Source organism: Elephas maximus, chromosome 8 (genome assembly GCF_024166365.1).
Source record: "Elephas maximus indicus isolate mEleMax1 chromosome 8, mEleMax1 primary haplotype, whole genome shotgun sequence".
NCBI lineage: Eukaryota > Metazoa > Chordata > Mammalia > Proboscidea > Elephantidae > Elephas > Elephas maximus.
This window is the reverse complement of record NC_064826.1, coordinates 121,746,210-121,765,078: the sequence shown is the minus strand read 5'-3', so window position 1 is coordinate 121,765,078 and position 18,869 is coordinate 121,746,210. Positions and strand designations below refer to the sequence as shown.

General features: G+C 42.7%; 1 protein-coding gene across 1 annotated transcript; it reads right to left on the bottom strand.

Annotated features, from left to right (window-relative positions):
* Positions 1-393: 393 nt before the first annotated feature.
* On the bottom strand, positions 394-2,175 carry LOC126082036 (armadillo repeat-containing protein 1-like). The gene has a single exon (XM_049894383.1). The coding sequence runs from the start codon at positions 1,971-1,973 to the stop codon at positions 1,125-1,127; it is 849 nt and encodes a 282-aa protein (XP_049750340.1). The 5' UTR covers positions 1,974-2,175; the 3' UTR covers positions 394-1,124.
* Between the last annotated feature and the right edge of the window lie 16,694 nt (positions 2,176-18,869).

Below are 18,869 nucleotides of genomic sequence, written 5' to 3'. Positions count from 1 at the left end.
TGGCTGGATATGAGAAACAAGATTAAGAGCCCAACACTGGCTTTCTTTCTTTATAGGCAATAATTTGGGTCTTTTTTCATCAATACCACTGCAGCATTTTCATAATAAATTCACAAAAAGTAATCAAAGGAAGCACCTACAGAACACGCTTCTGCCAGGAAATTCATGCTTTAAGGTTAGCCTCTCTCAAAGTGGCACTATGGCATTACAGGCATTCAAATGTTTTCTTTTTTCAAGTCTGTCAGTTCTTTACTACGATTACTTTTTTCCTAGCAGGGGATAGTGTCCAGTCACAGAGTAAGGCCTAGAGACCATTTACGGTTGCCTCAATATTAGGGTGGACATAACACTCAAGAGCTGATATACACCAAACTCTATAGTTGTCAGCTACAACTGCATTTTTCACATTCAAATAAAGAGTCTCCAAAAGCACTCCCGCTAATATACAAGCTTCCTTTTCTCGGCTGATTTTATGTTAATCTTATTACAATTATGACAAATTAGACTGTAAAGTTTTTGTAAGCATTGTATCATAAGGGGTTACTGTATTTTAATTCATAAACTGGCATTAGTAATGTCCTTTCTATAAACATGGTTGGCAAAATAAAAAAGGCACAAAAGGGGGACAATGAGAAACACTTTCTTTTGACGTTCAGTTAAGCGTACCAAAGCAAGTATCTTTCATGGAAAAAAGCAGGAAAAAAAAAAAGTTCATTAATACATGCACAACTTGAGCTTAAAAAAAAAAAAATTCCCTTCAGACAGGTCCTGAGGTTTGAGGAGAAAACGGATTTTCCTAATCACGTGCTTAATGTACAATAAAATGTAAAGCCGCACATACATGTTTGGTTTAACAGCGGACCCGTGTAAAAAAGAAAGCAGTGAGGCAATGAAGCAAAACCAAAAATACCTTCATAGGCAAAGCAATTCCACCTGTAGCCTCTGCCTTTTTTAACCACTTAGTGGAGTAAGATGTCCAATAAAATGTAAAATGCAGCATACGCGATTATATAATCTAAAAACTTTTCATGATAATTTATTGCAAATTGCACTTGACAGTTCACCACAACAATGGAACACTGGCCCCTTGTTGGTTCACACAGTCCTTGAGCTTTAAATTTAAGTCACCAGTAAAACGATCTGGATAAAAAATTTGCAGCTGTGCTCAACCAGCTGGCTCCACCTTCTGGGTGCGAGCCAACCCGGGACACGGCTTTATCTTGCTCTTTCGTGGGACTCTCATCCTCAGGCAGGTAGTCTGGTAGGTCTGTGTTCTGTTCTACTTCCACAGGAGTATCTTGGAATGGGACCAACATCTCTTCTTCACTTCCACTTTTCACAACTTGCTGAGCTTTCATAACCTTAGTTGATGCTATTGCTGACGCCAAAGCCTCTGCTTTCAAATCTGAATGAATGCGCACCACACATCTTTGAACAGCCATTTGAAAAGTAAAGCTAATAACTCCTTTAATTTTTAACAAGGCCTCTTCACATAGATTTCTTCGAGATGTATCATCAAGACCATCTATATGCAAAACCACTGTTTTGGCACGTTTGTTTGAAGTTCCTAGAAAAAACTGAGCTTTCCTTCGACGTGAATTCATTTCATTAAAACTATCACCATCTGCCATATTACAGGATTGAAGAATGTCATAGATTTCTGAGGCCAGCAGTTTTGTTTCTCCTGGAGTCGTAGTCTTTTGTATAACATTTTGCAAGCTTAACATCATACCCAGTTCTCCTTTCATTTTTTCTCTGTTAACACGGCATTCTGCCAAGTATCGAAGGGCAAGCAAAGCCGAGTGAACAACAGAGGGGTTAGGATGGTCCATAAATAAAATAAGGCCAGGTAGACGTCCTTGATCTTGGACAATGGCTCTTCTGTTTAATGGGTCTGCTGCTAGATCCCGTAGCTGATTAACTACGGATAGAGCATCAGGTTCTTCACTCATGGTGGAGGAGGAGGAATTCATCTTCTATGCCATACACTTGAACAAGATCTTCTTAAACTCGCTGCAGAGCTTTAGCAGTCCAGAGCCTGCCGCACCATCAGGGCCACATCAGTGACTTAAGTACAGAGCCCCAGAGGACGCGGAGCTGGCCCTGCGTTCGCAGCCGCGGCCTTGGCGATTGCGGGCGACCAGACTATGCCAAACAGCCAAAACGCCAAGGCAATGGGAGAGGTGTTCGATTTTTAGGAGCGCCCAGTTATCTGGTTTCTCTTCATCATTTTTAGGAATGTTTTGTATTCTGTTTATGCCTTGTATTAGGGCTCCTAACGTTGTCCCTATTTTTTCTTCCATGATCTTTATCGTTTTAGTCTTTATGTTTAGGTCTTTGATCAACTTGGAGTTAGTTTTTGTGCTTGCTCTGAGGTATGGGTCCTGTTTCATTTTTTTGCAAATGGATATCCAGTTATGCCAGCACCATTTGTTAAAGAGACTGTCTTTTCCCCAATTAACTGACACTGGGCCTTTGTCAGATATCAGCTGCTCATATGTGGATGGATTTGTATCTGAGTTCTCAATTCTGTTCCACTGGTCTATGTGCCTGTTTGTTGTACCAGTACCAGGCTGTTTTGACTACTGTGGCTGTATAATAGGTTCTAAAATCAGGTAGAGTGAGGCCTCCCCCTTTCTTCTTCTTTTTCAGTAATGCTTTACTTATCCAGGGCTTCTTTCTCTTCCATATGAAGTTGGTGATTTATTTCTCCATCACATTAAAAAATGTCATTGGAATTTGGATCGAAGTGCATTGTATATATAGATGGCTTTTGGTAGAACAGACATTTTTACTATGTTAAGTCTTCCTATCCATGAGCAAGGTATGTTTTTCCACTTATGTAGGTCCCTTATAGTTTCTTGCACTAGTACTTTGTAGTTTTCTTTGTATAGGTCTTTTACATCTTTAGTAAGATTTATTCTTAAGTATTTTATCTTCTTGGGGGCTACTGTGAATGGTATTGATTTGGTGATTTCCTCTTCGATGTTCTTTTTGTTGATGTAGAGGAATCCAAGTGATTTTTGTATGTTTATCTTGTAACCTGAGACTCTGCTGAACTCATCTATTAGTTTCAGTAGTTTTCCGGAGGATTCCTTAGGGTTTTCTGTGTATAAGATCATGTCATCTGCAAATAGAGATAATTTTACTTCTTCCTTGCCAATCTGGATGACCTTTATTTCTTTGTCTGGCCTAATTGCTCTGGCTAGGACCCCTAGCACAATGTTGAATAAGAGTGGTGATAAAGGGCATTCTTGTCCGGTTCTCATTCTCAAGGGAATGCTTTCAGACTCTGTCCATTTAGAACGATGTTGGCTGTTGGCTTTGTATAGATGCCCTTTATTATGTTGAGGAATTTTCCTTCAATTCCTATTTTGCTGAGAGTTTTTATCATGAATGGGTGTTGGACTTTGTCAAATGCCTTTTCTGCATCAATTGATAAGATCATGTGGTTTTTGTCTTTTGTTTTATTTATATGGTGGATTACATTAATGGTTTTTCTAATATTGAACCAACCTTGCATACCTGGTATAAATCCCACTTGGTCATGGTGGATTATTTTTTTGATATGTTGTTGAGTTCTATTGGCTAGAATTTTGTTGAGGATTTTTGCATCTATGTTCATGAGGGATATAGGTCTGTAAATTTCTTTTTTTGTGATGTCTTTACCTGGTTTTGATATCAGGGATATGATGGCTTCATAGAATGAGTTAGGTAGTATTCCATCATTTTCTATGCTTTGAAATACCTTTAGTAGTAGTGGTATTAACTCTTCTCTGAAAGTTTGGTAGAATTCTGCAGTGAAGCCGTCCGGGCCAGGGCTTTTTTTTGTTGGGAGTTTTTTGATTGCCTTTTCAATCTCTTTTTTTGTTATGGGACTATTTAGTTGTTCTACTTCCGATTGTGTTAGTTTAGGTAGGTAGTGTTTTTCTAGGAATTCATCCATTTCTTCTAGGTTTGCAAATTTGTAAGAGTACAGTTTTTCGTAATAATCTGATATGATTCTTTTAATTTCAGTTGGGTCTGTTGTGATATGGCCTATCTCATTTCTTATTCAGGTTATTTGTTTCCTTTCCTGTATTTCTTTAGTCTGGCCAATGGTTTATGAATTTTGTTAATTTTTTCAAAGAACCAGCTTTTGGCTTTGTTAATTCTTTCAATTGTTTTTCTGTTCTCTAATTCATTTAGTTCAGCTCTAATTTTTACTTTACTTACTTTCTTCTAGTGCCTGATGGATTCTTTTGCTGCTCGCTTTCTATTTGTTCAAGTTGTAGGGACAGTTCTCTGATTTTGGCTCTTTCTTCTTTATGTATGTGTGCATTTATCGATATAAATTGACCTCTGAGCACTGCTTTTGCTGTGTCCCAGAAGTTTTGATAGGAAGTGTTTTCATTCTCATTGCATTCTATGAATTCCTTTATTCCCCCCTTAATATCTTCTATAACCCAGTCTTTTTTGAGCAGGGTATTGTTCAGTTTCCAAGTATTTGATTTCTTTTCCCTGATTTTTCTGTTATTGATTTCTACTTTTGTGGCCTTGTGGTCTGAGAAGATGCTTTGTAATATTTTGATGTTTTGTTTTATGACCTAATATGTGATCTATTCTAGAGAATGTTCCATGTGCACTAGAAAAAAAAGTATACTTTGCAGCTGTTGGGTGGAGTGTTCTCTATATGTCTATGAGGTCAAGTTGGTTGACTGTAGCAATTAGGTCTTCCGTGTCTCTATCGAGCTTCTTACTGGAAGTCCTATCCTTCTCCGAAAGTGGTGTGTTGAAGTCTCCTACTATAATTGTGGAGGGGTCTATCTCACTTTTCAGTTCTGTTAAAGTTTATGTATCTCACAGCCCTGTCATTGGGTGCATAAATATTTAATATGGTTATATCTTCCTGGTAAATTGTCCCTTTAATCATTATGTAGTGTCCTTCTTTATCCTTTGTGGTGGATTTAACTTTAAAGTCTATTTTGTCAGAAATTAATACGGCTACTCCTGCTCTTTTTTGATTGTTGTTTGCTTCATATGTTTTTTTCCATCCTTTGAGTTTTAGTTTATTTGTGTCTCTAAGTCTAAGGTGTGTCTCTTGTAGGCAGCATATAGACGGATCCTGTTTCTTTATCTAGTCTGAAACTCTCTGTCTCTTTATTGGTGCATTTAGTCCATTTACATTCAGCATAATTATAGATAAGTATGAGTTTAGTGCTGTCATTTTGAGGCCTTTTTGTGTGTGTTGTTGACAATTTCATTTTTCTGCTTTTTTGTGCTGAGATGTTTTTCTTTGTAAATTGTGTGTTCCTCTTTTTCATAGTAGTTGAATTCATGTTTGCTGAGTCGTTATGCTTTTCTTGGTTTTTATTTAGAATTATGGAATTGTTAGACCTCTTTGTGGTTACCTTAATATTTACCCCTGTTTTTCTAAGTAAAAACCTAACTTGTATCGTCCTATATCGCCTTGTTTTCCTCTCCATATGGAAGATCTATGCCTTCTGTATTTAGTCCCTCTTTTTGATTATTGTGATCTTTTACATAATGACTTCAATGATTCCCTGTTTTGAGCATTTTTTTCTTTTTAAAATTAATCTTAATTTGTTTTTGTGATTTCCCTATTTGTGTTGATATCAGGATGTTCTGTTCTGTGACCTTGTGTTGTGTTGGTATCTGATATTGATTTTCTGACCAAACAATTTCCTTTAGTAATTCTTGTAGCTTTGGTTTGGTTTTTGCAAATTCTCTAAGCTTGTGTTTATCTGTAAATGTTTTAATTTCACCTTCATATTTGAGAGAGAGTTTTGCTGGATATATGACCCTTAGCTGGCAGTTTTTCTCCTTCAGTGCACTATATATGTCATCTCATTGCCTTCTTGACTGCATGGTTTCTGCTGAGTAGTCTGAACTTATCCTTATTGATTCTCCTTTGTAGGAGACTTTTCTTTTATCCCTGGCTGCTTTTAAAATTTTCTCTTTATCTTTGGTGTTGGCAAGTTTGATGATAATATGTCTTGGTGATTTTCTTTTTGGATCAATCTTATATGGGGTTCGATGAGCATCTTGGCTAGATATCGTTTCGTCTTTCATGATATCAGGGAAGTTTTCTGCCAACATATCTTCAACTATTCTCTCTGTATTTTCTGTTATCCCTCCTGTTCTGGAACTCCAATCACACGCAAGTTATTCTTGATAGAGTCCCACGTGATTCTTAGGGTTTCTTCATTTTTTTTTTAATTCTTTTATCTGATTTTTCAACCATATTGGTGTCAATTGCCTTATCCTCCACCTCCCCCCTCTGCATTCCAATTGTTCGATTCTGCTCCTCTGACTTCCTACTGAGTTGTCTAATTCTGTAATTTTACTGTTAATCTTTTGGATTTCTGAATGCTGTCTCTCTATGGATTTTTGCAGCTTATTAATTTTTCCACTATGTTCTTGAATCATCTTTTTGATTTCTTCAACTGCTTTATCAGTGTGTTCCTTGGCTTTTTCTGTAGATTGCCTCATTTCATTTCTGAGGTCATCCCTGAAGTCTTGAAGCATTCTGTAAATTAGTTTTTTATATTCTGCTTCTGGCAATTCCAGGATTGTATCTTCATTTGGGAAAGATTTTGATTCTTTAATTTGGGGAGTTGTAGAAACAGTCATGGTCTGCTTGTTTCTGTGGTTTGATATTGACTGCTGTCTTCAAGCCATCTATAAGATATTGTAGTGATTTATTTTATATTTGCTCACTGAGTCTTGTTTTGTTTTCTTTCAATATACGCAGATGGGCTACTAGATTGTGCTGTCTTGATTGTTGTACCCTTTGAATCACTTATGTCCTATTACCAGCTGGTTTGGGCTGTCACCAGATACATAAGCCTAAGAGTCCATTCACTATTCTTAAATAGAATCCCATTTTGGGTCACCAAGTGTGTGATATAGACTGTCACCTATTAACTTAGAGGAGCAGTGGTGATAGTTGTGTGCACCGGATTCTAGTAGCAGCAGGGGTTCACACTCGGGGGGACGGCAGGATGCTGACAGCCTTCCCCCCCACATGCCAGTGAGGTAGGTGTGTCTCTATTCCTAAAGCACTTTGGTGGGTGGGCTCTGCAGCTGTACCTTAGGCACCCAGTGCATGTACCTCTAAAGATTGGCAGGTGTCAGTATCCTCAGACCCCTTTGGTAGGTGGCTAGGTGGTTTGGGTGGAGCTTCAGCCCTCAGTTCCCCGTTGTCAGTCAGTGAGGGCTCTGTTTAATAGATAGAGTTATCAGACCTGGGAAACTTGTCTTTCCAGTGATTCCGCTAAAACAATTACAGTGAGATCTCTATCAGAATTGCCTTTGCATTATTATAGCCACCTTGTTCTCTGTAGGGATGAAAGCCCAAGACTGTGGATCTCATATGCTTGGCTGGAGTTGGTTCTGTATTTTTATTCCAATTTAGGGAAGTCAGGGAAGGATTTTTGGTCCCTGGGTTTTTAGTAGTTGCTTCTCTCAGGCCAGGAGAATGGGTTAGGAAAAGACAAAAAAAAAAACCAAACAAACCACAGAGCACTTCACTCTCTGGCCCAGGAAATTCCAATGTGAATGAAGCCGCCTGGGGCAGGGAGGGAAGGGATCAGAGAGATAGGAGAGAGTAGCACCCAGCAATATAGACAAAGTTACTTATCTTGCTTGGTGATGACTGTTTTATCTGAGATTCCCAAGGGGCATGTAGCCTGTGTGCGCTGGCTGGGTTGAGATTGCCCCCAAGGGTCAGGCCCGTGTCCCGTGCTTGTGCTGTCTCGGAAGCCATGGTCAGTTCCTCCGCTCCCAGTCCAAAGCCCAGCGCCAAGGTTCCCCAGCTGGGACTCCGCACTCCAGGCTCCAAAACCATTCGCTGCCTCCCGGTGACTTCTCCTCCTGTCAGCCACGTTGCTGTGCTGCCTGCATGCACTGGCTGGGCTTCCCCCGAGGTCATTTCAGGGGGCTAGGGCTGTGTCCTGTGTTTGCGCCATCTCAGGAAGCCATGCTTAGCTCCCCTGCACCCAGTCCAAAGCCTGGCGCCAAGGTTTTCTGACTGGGAGGCTGGCTTCAGGCTCCGAAAACCGTCGCTTCTTCCCCGTGGTTGCTCGTTCTCTCGTTAACCCCGTCAGTGTGCAGGCTTCTTGCACTGGCTGAGTCTTTACCGAGGTTACCCCAAGGGGTTAGGGGTTAGGGCTGTGTCCCATGCCTGCCCCGCCTCAGCAAGCCGCAATCAACCCCCCCACTTGGCACCAGGGAACCGTGAGGGCTCAAGACTGTGGAGCGGGATGCTGGTTCCAGAGGTGGCCGCTGCTTCAGGGTGCAGCTTTTCGCTCCCGTCACTCAGGTCAACTCTTTAGATCTGTGTTTGATGGTCTGGGTTCGTAGATTGTCATGTACGTGATCGATTCACTTGTTTTTCCAAGTCTTTGTTGCAAGAGGGATCTGAGGTAGCTTCTACCTAGTCAGCCATCTTGGTCCCCTGGTCCCAGGTATTGTTTATATGTAAGCTGATGATTTGATTCCTTATTCTGTGGTTTGGTGTTTCGATTTTGGATTACATATAGGGGTAATTTGTAGGTGAGTTTTTAAGTGCTTGGCACCTTTAAAAGTTTTCACCTGGCCTTTCCAGGGAGGAGGAAAGTGTGGGAGGGGGCAGGAAGCTAGGAGTCTGGATGGTGTGTAGCCAGAGATCCAGTAGGGAGGAGTTTGGGACACTTTTTGGGGGGAGTCTCATTTCAGTTTGCCAAGACCTAGGGGGAAGAAGGCGGTGGATGGCGAGGAGATTGGGACATTTTCTCTGAGGGTTCCAGCTTCCAAAGACTCAGGTGGGTGGGCATTGCTACATACTTTCTTTCCACTCCCAGTGGAGAATTCCAGTTGCTCCCCGTGTCAGTGTGTCCAGGAGGCTGCCCTGCTCTTCAGCAACCCCACCCTGAGCCCTGCCCAAGAGCAGGCTTGTAGCACAGCCTGTCACCAGGGAAGCCGTGGTGGGAGCCTGCAGTGAAGGTGTGGGAATTAGCCCAGCTCTGCTGTAACCAGCCAGCGGTGAGGTCTCGGGTTGTCACTGCCTCTTTTTTGAGCCATAGTTCGCTTGTCTGTAAGACGGGAATAATCAGCCCTATCATGAGGGTTAGTTTGAGATTCCTCAATGTGATTTATCATGAGGGTTAGTTTGAGATTCCTCAATGTGATTAGTGCCCGTCCCACAGCAGGACTCAACTTGTGTGTTCTCACCTTAAATACCCCCACTGCAGCCACAGTGGAAAGGGAGCAGGGGTGGGGAGTGGGGGGAGGGGATGGGGGTGTGCACCTCGTCTTCCATGAAGCTGGTGGCCAGGCGGAAGGTGACTGATAGGTGGGTGCTGCTCTCTGGTGGGGACTTTTTCATGTCCACAACAATCCCTAAAGCTGCCAGATGAGGGAGCCAGTGAGCCAGCCTGCAGGTGTACCAAGAGCCTGGCTGGCAAGTGGAGCTCCAGGATCAGGATTGATAATGATAATCATAATCATAAAAATTAATATTAATATTACATGCCAGGTGCTTTTATACTCCTCCCCTTTAGTTGGAATCAGCTGGATGGCAACGGGTTTGGTTTGGTTTGTTTCAGGCCTTACAACCAGCATGTGGGGCAGGTGTTATCATTAAAAATCTAAAACCAAACTTTTTGCCATTGAGTCAATTCCAGCTCATAGGGACCTATAGGACAGAGTAGAACTGCCCCATGGGGTTTTCAAGGAGTGGCTGGTGGCTTTGATCTGCCAACCTCTTGGTTAGCAGCCATAACTCTTAACGACTGCGCCACAGGGGTAAGGGCCTGAGGTTAGCTGGCTTAGAGTCATACAGCGAGTGAGAGGTGGGGGTAGGACTTGTCTTCGTATCTGGCCAACTCCAGGGTCCCACACTTAACCACTGACCTGCACTTTCTTTGGAGTGTATCATACAAAAGGCACTGACTGGGCAGGGCCCCCTCCCATAAGCTACCCAGCCAGGCCACAGAGTCAGAGGCCACATCACAAGGTGGTGCCCAGGGCGCTGTCACCTGAGGGGACTCTCCTGCCCACACACCTCCTGCAGCCTACCCAACCCTGCCCCCCCTCCTGACTGAAGTCACAGGCTCCTAGAGCTCTCAGTGTGGCCACTGAAGATGCGGGCTCATACCCCAGTAATCTTCCTTTCTCCCTTCTTCCTTCCCTCCCTCCCTCCCTCCATTCAGCCAGCACTGCCTGAGGCCCTCTGTGTGCTGTGCACTCTGCTATGGAGGCGGAAACAAAGGCCTGAAGGCCTGTCCGGTCAGCCTCTACCAAGCTCTGACAGAAGCAGACACACAAATGACCAACACGTGTGCAGACTGGTGGCTGCTGTAGGTGCCACGGATTGCGGAAGGCTGGGTTCACCCAGGGATGGGAAGATCAGGAGGCCTCTCCTGTGCTGGGCAGAGGCAGAGGCAGGGGCAGGGGCCAGGGATCGGGGCACCTTTTCTTTCCATCATTTATTACTTGGAACCACCTGCAAAATGCCTGGTGTTCAGGTCAGGTGGAAGGGCATTGCAGGCAGAGAGAACACCTGAGTAGAGTAGGCAGGTGTGAGAGGCACAGGCATTTTGGGCAGGGCAGGGGGTGGAGAGGTTAGCAGGTAGGAGCTGGAGTGGTGGGCAAGGGCCAGGAGGACCCCATGGAATGTCACGGGAAACAGAGTTTGCCCTATGGGTAAAGGAATCCCTTGGAGAATCTCACTCAGGGAGTGACAGGATCAAATTGGTGTTTTAGAAGACCGTGGTCGTCATCTTAACCGGGTATAGAGAGAGGAGACAGGAGAAGTGGGAGGAGAGACAGATATGTAGCAATTGCCCCCCTCCCCCCAACCACCTAGAGCCCGTAGTTTGTTGATTCTGGGTGCTCAGTGCCCCGGGCAGTGCCCATTGGGTTCTGAATGACAGAGGGGTCTGGGCAGCTGAGGGCAGGAAGCCTCATACCTGGGTGAGCAGCAGGGTCTGCGATTTGAGGAGGACAGAGCTTGTTGGGTGCAGTGCGGGTGCCGGTCCCTTGGCAGGAGGTAGCCTGGGAGGAGGTAGTGCAGGGCGACAAAGGAGGGAACAAGGGGCCCCAGCTCTGCCACCATGACCCCTCCTTCCTCCCGCCCTTACCTGCACCTGATGTCTGTGGATTCCAGGGACCACAAGCGCGTGGCTGTTCTCCAAGAAAGTAGCTGCCAATCCTGGGTGGTGAAGAAATCGCAAGAATTATGCCTGTGAGGTTAATTCCCAGCAGGGCTGATGGTGCAGCAGGCTACACCCTACGCTTCTGAGGGCGTCAGCTACTTGTCCTCCTCTGCAGGGTGCTCAGTACATGTAGCCCCTGTTCTGTGCTAATGTGTCTGTCTCCTCTTGGAGACCAGAAGCTCGGTGCTCCCCGCGAAAGTCCATGACTATGGGGTAAAGGAGTGACCCTGTCCCTGGACTCGGACTGGACCACTTGGATTCAGATGGGTCCGGCCTTGGACTGTCTGGGAGAACCTGCAGCTCCCTCCTCCCTCCTTCCCTGGTGCCCGATTCAGGGCCTACCCAGACCCAGACACCGTTGGTTAGTGGAACCTATTTCTAGACCAAGTTCCTGATTTTTAACTCCATCACTTGAGAACAGAGGAGGGAAAAAGGATCTGCTAGAGATTACTTAGCTGGTAAGAAGCACGGAATATTCAAACTCAGGCTTCTCAAACATGTGCCCTGAGAACAGTACCCCAGTGCGAAGGAGGCCTCCTGTGAAAAGAATTTGCAACATGGGTGGGAGGCCTTGGCCCCTGCGTCAGACTCTGCTAGGAGTGGTCAGTTTGGCCCTGGGCAGCAGGTAAGAGGGGGTTCAATCGTGTTAGCTGGGGCTGATGGCGACAGGCCTCCCAGACAGCAGGGAGCAACTCCAGTGGTCTCAGTTCACAGGGCAGCAAGGGGGTACCACTCAGCTCTGAAGAGAATTTAAGGACCTTAGAGAGTCTGTGGAAACCCTGGTGGTGTAGTGGTTAAGAGCTACAGCTGTTAACCAAAAGGTCGACAGTTCAAATCTACCAGATGTTCCTTGGAAACTCTATGGGGCAGTTCTACTCTGTCCTATAGGGTCCCTTATGAGTTGGAATTGATGGCAACAGGTATAGACAGTCTGTGAGTCACCTCTGCCCTGTCAGGAGGAATGAAGGTGCTCAGGGTGGGAGGGAGATTGTTCCAGAAATGACACCTGTGTTCTGCCCCTACGTCCCTGCCTCCAAGGACAGCTATCCCTGTCCTGGGCCTTCCCAGGCTCATGTTTGAGGCCTGGTGACAACCAGCACTGACCTGGCCCTGCCTCGGCAAAGATGGTTGTCCTAAGGACAATGACCAGCAGGAAGACATAAGATGGTAAAGGGAGTCCCATGGGCCCCAGCCTGCTTCCTAAGGGCTCTTCACTCCCAAGCTCCCTCACACCCCAGACCAACGAGCAAGTCAGCCCTCAGGAACTGCAGTTGGCCTGGGGCAGAGGCCACAGGGAAGGAGAAAGGCGTCTTGACTTGGGAGCAGCTTGGGGTTCTCATCTGGCTCTTGAGGCAGTGTGGTTGGGGAACATTCCCTCTCCCTGAGCCTTTATGAGGGACAAGACCTCCATCCACTGAGAGAGCTTCTGAGGGGGCCCATAGCCAGACATCACATGTTCCTGTGTCTTCCAGAGTTTAATCTCAAACAATTCTTTTTCAAAAATTTATTGAACTTCATATTTTGATAAATTAAGATTTACAGAAAAGTTACAAAAATAGAATGCACTAAGATCTTGATTGCATTTTGATTATCAAGATTCACTGATAATTACTAGTGATTGAAATCCAACACTTGGAAACAAAAAAGGATTAGTAGTTGGAAAATATGGCCTCAGTGATAGAAACAATGCCAGATATAGCATGATAGAATTTTGCAAGGCCAACAACTTATTCATTGCAAATACCTTTTTTCAACAACATAAATGATGACTATGCAAGTGGTCTTTACTACATGGGATACACAGGAACCAAATTGACTACATCTGTGGAAAGAGATGATGGAGCAGCTCAATATCATTAGTCAGAACAAGGCCAGGGGCTGACTGCAGGACAGACCAGCAACTGCTTATATGCAAGTTTGAGTTGAAACTGAAGAAAATTAGAACAAGTCCATGAGAGCCAAAGTACGACCTTAACTATATCCCACCTGAATTTAGAGACTGTCTCAAGAATAGATTTGACACATTGACCATTGACCAAAGATCAGACAAGTTGTGAGATGACATCAAGGACATAATAATTGAAGAAAGCAAAAGGTCATTTAAAAGACAGAAAAGAAAGAAAACACCAGAATGGATGTCAGAAGAGACTCTGAAACTTGTTCTTGAATGTAGAGTAGCTAAAGCCAAGGGAAGAAATGATGAAGTAAAAGAGCTGAACAGAAGATTTCAAAGGGCAGCTCAAGAAGACAAAGTAAAGTATTATAATGAAATGTGCAAAGACCTGGAGATAGAAAACCAAAAGGGAAGACCACACTCGGCATTTCTGGAGGTGAAAGAACTGAAGTAAAAATTCAAGCCTTGAGTTGCAATTTTGAACGATGCAGGAAGCATCAAAAGTAGATGGAAAGAACACACAGAGTCACTGTACCAAAAAGAATTGGTGGATGTTCAGCCATTTCAGGAGGTAGCATATGATCAAGGGCTGATGGTACTGAAGGAAGAAGTCAAATGTTCACTGAAGGCACTGGCGAAAAATAAGGCTTCAATTGAGATGTTTCAACAAACGGGTGCAACACTGGAAGTGCTCACTTGTCTGTGCCAAGAAATTTAGAAGACAGCTACCTGGCCAACCGACTGGGAGAGATCTATATTGGCCATTCAAAAGAAAGGTAATCCAACAGAATGAAGAAGTTATTGAACAATATCATTAATATCACACGCAAGTAAAATTTTGCTGAAGATAATTAAAAAATTATCGCAGCAGTGCTTCGACAGGGAACTGCCAGAAATTCAAGCCAGATTCAGAAGAGGTTCTGGAACGAGGGATATCATTGCTGATGTCAGATGGACCTTGGCTAAAAGCAGAAAATACCAGAAAGATGGTTACCTGAGCTATATTGACTATGCAAAGGCATTTGACTATGTGAATCATAACAAATCATGGATAACATTGCAAAGAATGGGAATTCCAGAACACTCAATTGTGCTCATGAGATCAAGAGGCAGTCGTTCGAACAGAACAAGGGGATAGTGCACAGTTTAAAGTCCAGAAAGGTGGGTATCAGGGTTGTATCTTTCACCATACTTATTAAATTTGTATGCTGAGCAAATAATCCAAGAAGCTGGATTATATAAAGGATACAGCATCAAGTTTGGAGGAAGACTCATAAACAACCTGCGATATGCAGATGACACAACCTTGCTTACTGAAAGCAAAGAGGACTTGAAGCACTTACTGATGAAGATCAAAGACCACAGCCTTCAGTATGGGTTACACCTCAACATAAAGAAAACAAAAATCCTCACAACTGGACCAATAAGCAACATCAGATAAATGGAGAAAAGATTGAAGTTGACAAGGATTTCATTTTAGTTGGATGCACAATCAACACCCATGGAAGCAGCAGTCAGGAAATCAAACGATATATTGCACTGGGCAAATCTGCTGCAAAAGACTCTGTAAAGTGTTGAAAAGCAAAGATGTCACTTTGAGGACTAAGGTACACCTGATCCAAGCCATGGAATTTTCAATTGCCTCACATGCATGTGAAAGCTGGACAATGAATAAGGAAGTCCAAAGAATTGATCCCTTCAAATTATGGTGTTGGCAAAGAATACTGAATATACCATGGACTGCTAGAAAAATGAACAGGTCTGTCTTGGAAGAAGTACAGCCAAAATTCTCCTTAAAATGGAGGATGGTGAGATTTCATCTCACATACTTTGGATATGTTATCAGGAGGGACCTGTCCTTGGAGAAGGACATCATGCTCGGTAAAGTAGAAGATCAGTGAAAAAGAGGAAGACCCTCAACTGGATGGCTTGACACAGTGGCTGCAAAAGGCTCAAACAACGATTATGAGGATGGTGCAGGACTAGGCAGTGTTTCTTTCTGTTGTACACAGGGTCCCTATGAGTTGGAACTGACTGGACGGCACCTAACAACAACCACATCACTAAGATCCCCCAAATGTAAACATTTGCTGTGTTCATATCCGCCCACCCGCCCATCCGTCCATCCATCCATCCATCCACCCATCCACCCATCCATTCACACACCTGCCTATCTATACAGTTGTCTGTCTACCTACCTACCTATATAATTTCTTTTCTTGAACCATTTTTGAGTGAGTTGTAGACATGATGCCTTTTTACCGCAAGATACTTCAGTGTGTATTTCCTCAAAACAAGGACATTCTCTTACATAACCACAGTACAATTATTAAAATCGGGAAACCAACACTGATACACTATAATCTAAATCTACCAACCTCACCCACATTTTGACATTTACCCCAATCATACCCTTTGTACAAAACAAAAACAAAAACCCAGATCAGGCTTTGAACTCAGTTGCCATGTCTCTTTAGTCTCCTTTAAACTTAGAACAACCCCTGTCTGTTCTGCCTACCATCCCTGCCTGTGCACAGAACTCAGACCTTCCCCAGTGAAGGTTGGGCCTGGGGGAAACCAGACTGGCCATTTATCACAGTACGATGGCACTAGTTTTTTTTTTTTTTTTTCTAGCTCATCTAGAATGAAGTGCGGAGAGCAGATCTTGTCTGGATCGTCTGCACCAGGCCCTAGCACGGAGCTGCCCTGCACAGCTACATGGATGCCATCAAAGGCAGGCAAGGCAGAAGAGGGGGTACAGTGCAGGTCTGTGGCCTCCTGTGCCTGTGTTCTAGGATATGCATAACAATTTTTTCATTCTTTTTTAAATGAGTCATTTAATACTTGCCTTGTCTGATCCTCTCCAAAGTAAGCCCCTCAAAAATACCTCCTCCTACTGTTATTTCTTGTCTGGTATGGAATGGGCGCTAGATTAATGTCCAGTTAGATCAAGAGTGGAGGTGACCCTATCTGAAAAGTCTCCTCTATGGTGTCTTCCATGACTTTTGACAATCATACACAGTCATGTAACCATCACAAGAAAGATATAGTACAACTTTATCACTCCAAAGTCTTTCTGATCTCCTTTTGAATTAACCTTCTCCCCGCCCCCAGCCCTTGGCAAGTACTGATCTCTTTCCTATCCCTACATTTGCTTTTCCCAGAATGTCGTATAAATGGAATCACACAGTATGTAGTCTCTTGAGTCTGGTTTCTTTCACTTTCCACAATGCATTTGCGATTCATCCACTTTGTTGTGTGTGTCACTAGCTCATGCTCTTTACTGCTGAGAAGGATCCCATTGCAAGGACGCACCACAGTCTGTTCATGCACTCACCAGTTGGGGCTTTTGGGTTCTTTACAGTTCTGGGTCATAGTACATAAAACTCCTAGGTGTACAGGCTACTGAGTAAGCATAATTTTTTAATTTCTTTTGCATAAATGCCTAGAAGTGTGCTTGTTAGGTCATATGGTAAATGCATGTTTAACTTGATAAGAAGTGGCCAAAATGTTTTCCGAGGTGACATTTTGCAATCCCACAGTATATGAGAATCCTAGGTCTTCCACATTCTCGAGGCAGTTGGTGAGTTTGCTTTATAAAGCCATTCCAACAAGGTGCAGCAGTATCTCATTGAGGTTTTAATTTGCATTCACCTGATGATAAATGACATGGAAATGTTGACTATTCACACATAGTCTTTGGTGAAATATCTTGTTCAACTATTTTGCTCATTTTTAAATTGGATTATATGATTTCCTTATTATTAAATTTTGGGAGATCTTTATATACCCTTGATACAAGTTATTAGATACATGTGTTTTGCAGATATTTTCTTTCATTCTATGATTTCCCCTTTCATAACAGTTTCTTTCTAGTAGTAGCAGTTTTAAATTTTGAAGTTGTACAGCTTATTCATTTTTTAAATATAATGAACTGTGCTTTTATGTCATATCTAAGAAATATTCGTCTAACCCAAGATCACAAGTATTTTCTTCTTTGTTTACATCTATGTTTTCGATTTTACATTTAGGCCTGTGATCCTTTTTGAGTTCATTTTTGAATACGACGTAAAGTATGGATCAAGGTTCTTATATATTTTAAACATGAATGTGCAGTTTTTACAGCATCACTTGTGGAAAAATGAGCTTTTCTTCACTGAGATTCCTTTCATTTCTGTTGAAAATCAACTGACTATATATATATGTGGATCTGTTTCTGAGTATTCTATTCTGTTCCCTTGGTCTATGGGTCCATTCTTCCACCCATACACACTCTCCTGGATACTGTAACTTCATAGTTAAGTATTGAAATCAGGTAGTGCTGGTCTTTCAATCTAATCTTTTCCAACAATTTTTGCTTATTCTAGTTCCTTTACCTTTGCATATAAATTTTAGACTTGGTTTGTTGATTTCTGCAAAAATGTCACTGGGAATTAAGTTGGGTTTCTGTTGAAGCTACAGGTCAGTTTGGGGACAACTGACATCTTAATAATATTGAGTCTTCCAGTACATGAATAGACTGCGTATCTTCATTTCTTTAGGTCTTCTATACTTTCTTTCAGCAATATTTTTAATACTTTAGTGTACAAGTCTTACACATCTTTACCAAATTTATCTCTAAATATTTCACACTTTTAATGCTATTATAGATAGTAGGCACTCAAAATATGACTGGGAAAAAGCTGCCTCCTCAAAGTAGAGTTGGCCTTAATGACATGGATGGAGTCAAGCTTTTGGGACCTTCATTTGCTGATGTGGTACGACTCAAAATGAGACGAAACAGCTGCAAACATCCATTAGTAACTGGAACCCGGAATGTACAAAGTACGAATCTAGGAAAATTGGAAGTTGTCAAAAATGAAATGGAATGCATAAACATTGATATCCTAGGCATTAGTGAGCTCAGATGGACTGGTATTGGTCATTTTGAATTGGACAATCACATGGTCTCCTATGCCGGGAATGAAAACTTGAAAAGGAATGGTGAGAATATTTCAAGATCTATCCTGACAACACTGTCAGTATTAGGATAATACCCATACACCTACAAGGAAGACCAGTTAGTACGACTATTACTCTAATTTATGCACCAACCACTAAGGCCAAAGATGAAGAAATTGAAGATTTTTACTAAACTTTGTAGTCTGAAATTGATAAAAAATGCGATCGGGATAATTACTGGAGTCTGGAACATGAAAGTTGGAATAAAAGAAAGATCGGTAGTTGGAAAATATGGTCTTGGTGATAGAAACGATGCCGGAGACTACATGATTGAATTTTGCAAAGGCAACAAGTTCTTCATTGCAAATGCCTTCTTTCACTAACATAACAGCAACTATATACATGGGCCTAGCCAGATGGAACACACAGGCGTCAAATTGACTACATCTGTGGAAAGAGAATGGAAAAGCTCAATATCATCATTTAGTACAAGGCCAGGGGCTGACTTCGGATCACACCATCAATTACTCATATGCAAGTTCAAGTTGAAACTGAAGAAATTTACAACAACTCCATGAGAGCCAAAGTATGACCTTGAGTATACCCCACCTGAACTTAGAGACCACCTCAAGAATAGATTTGATGCATTGAACACCAAAGACCAGACGAGTTGTGGAATGGCATCAAGGACATCATAAAGCAAGAGGTCATTAAAAAGACAGGAGAGAAAGAAAATAACAAAATGGATGTCAGAAGAGACTCTGAAACTTGCTCTGGAATATTGACTTGCTAAAGAAAAAGGAAAAGATGATGAAGTAAAAGAGCTGAACATAAGA

What these genes read in the sequence shown, in the direction of transcription:
- LOC126082036 (XM_049894383.1), bottom strand. Translation starts at nt 1,973, where the DNA reads ATGAATTCCTCCTCCTCCACCATGAGTGAAGAACCTGATGCTCTATCC.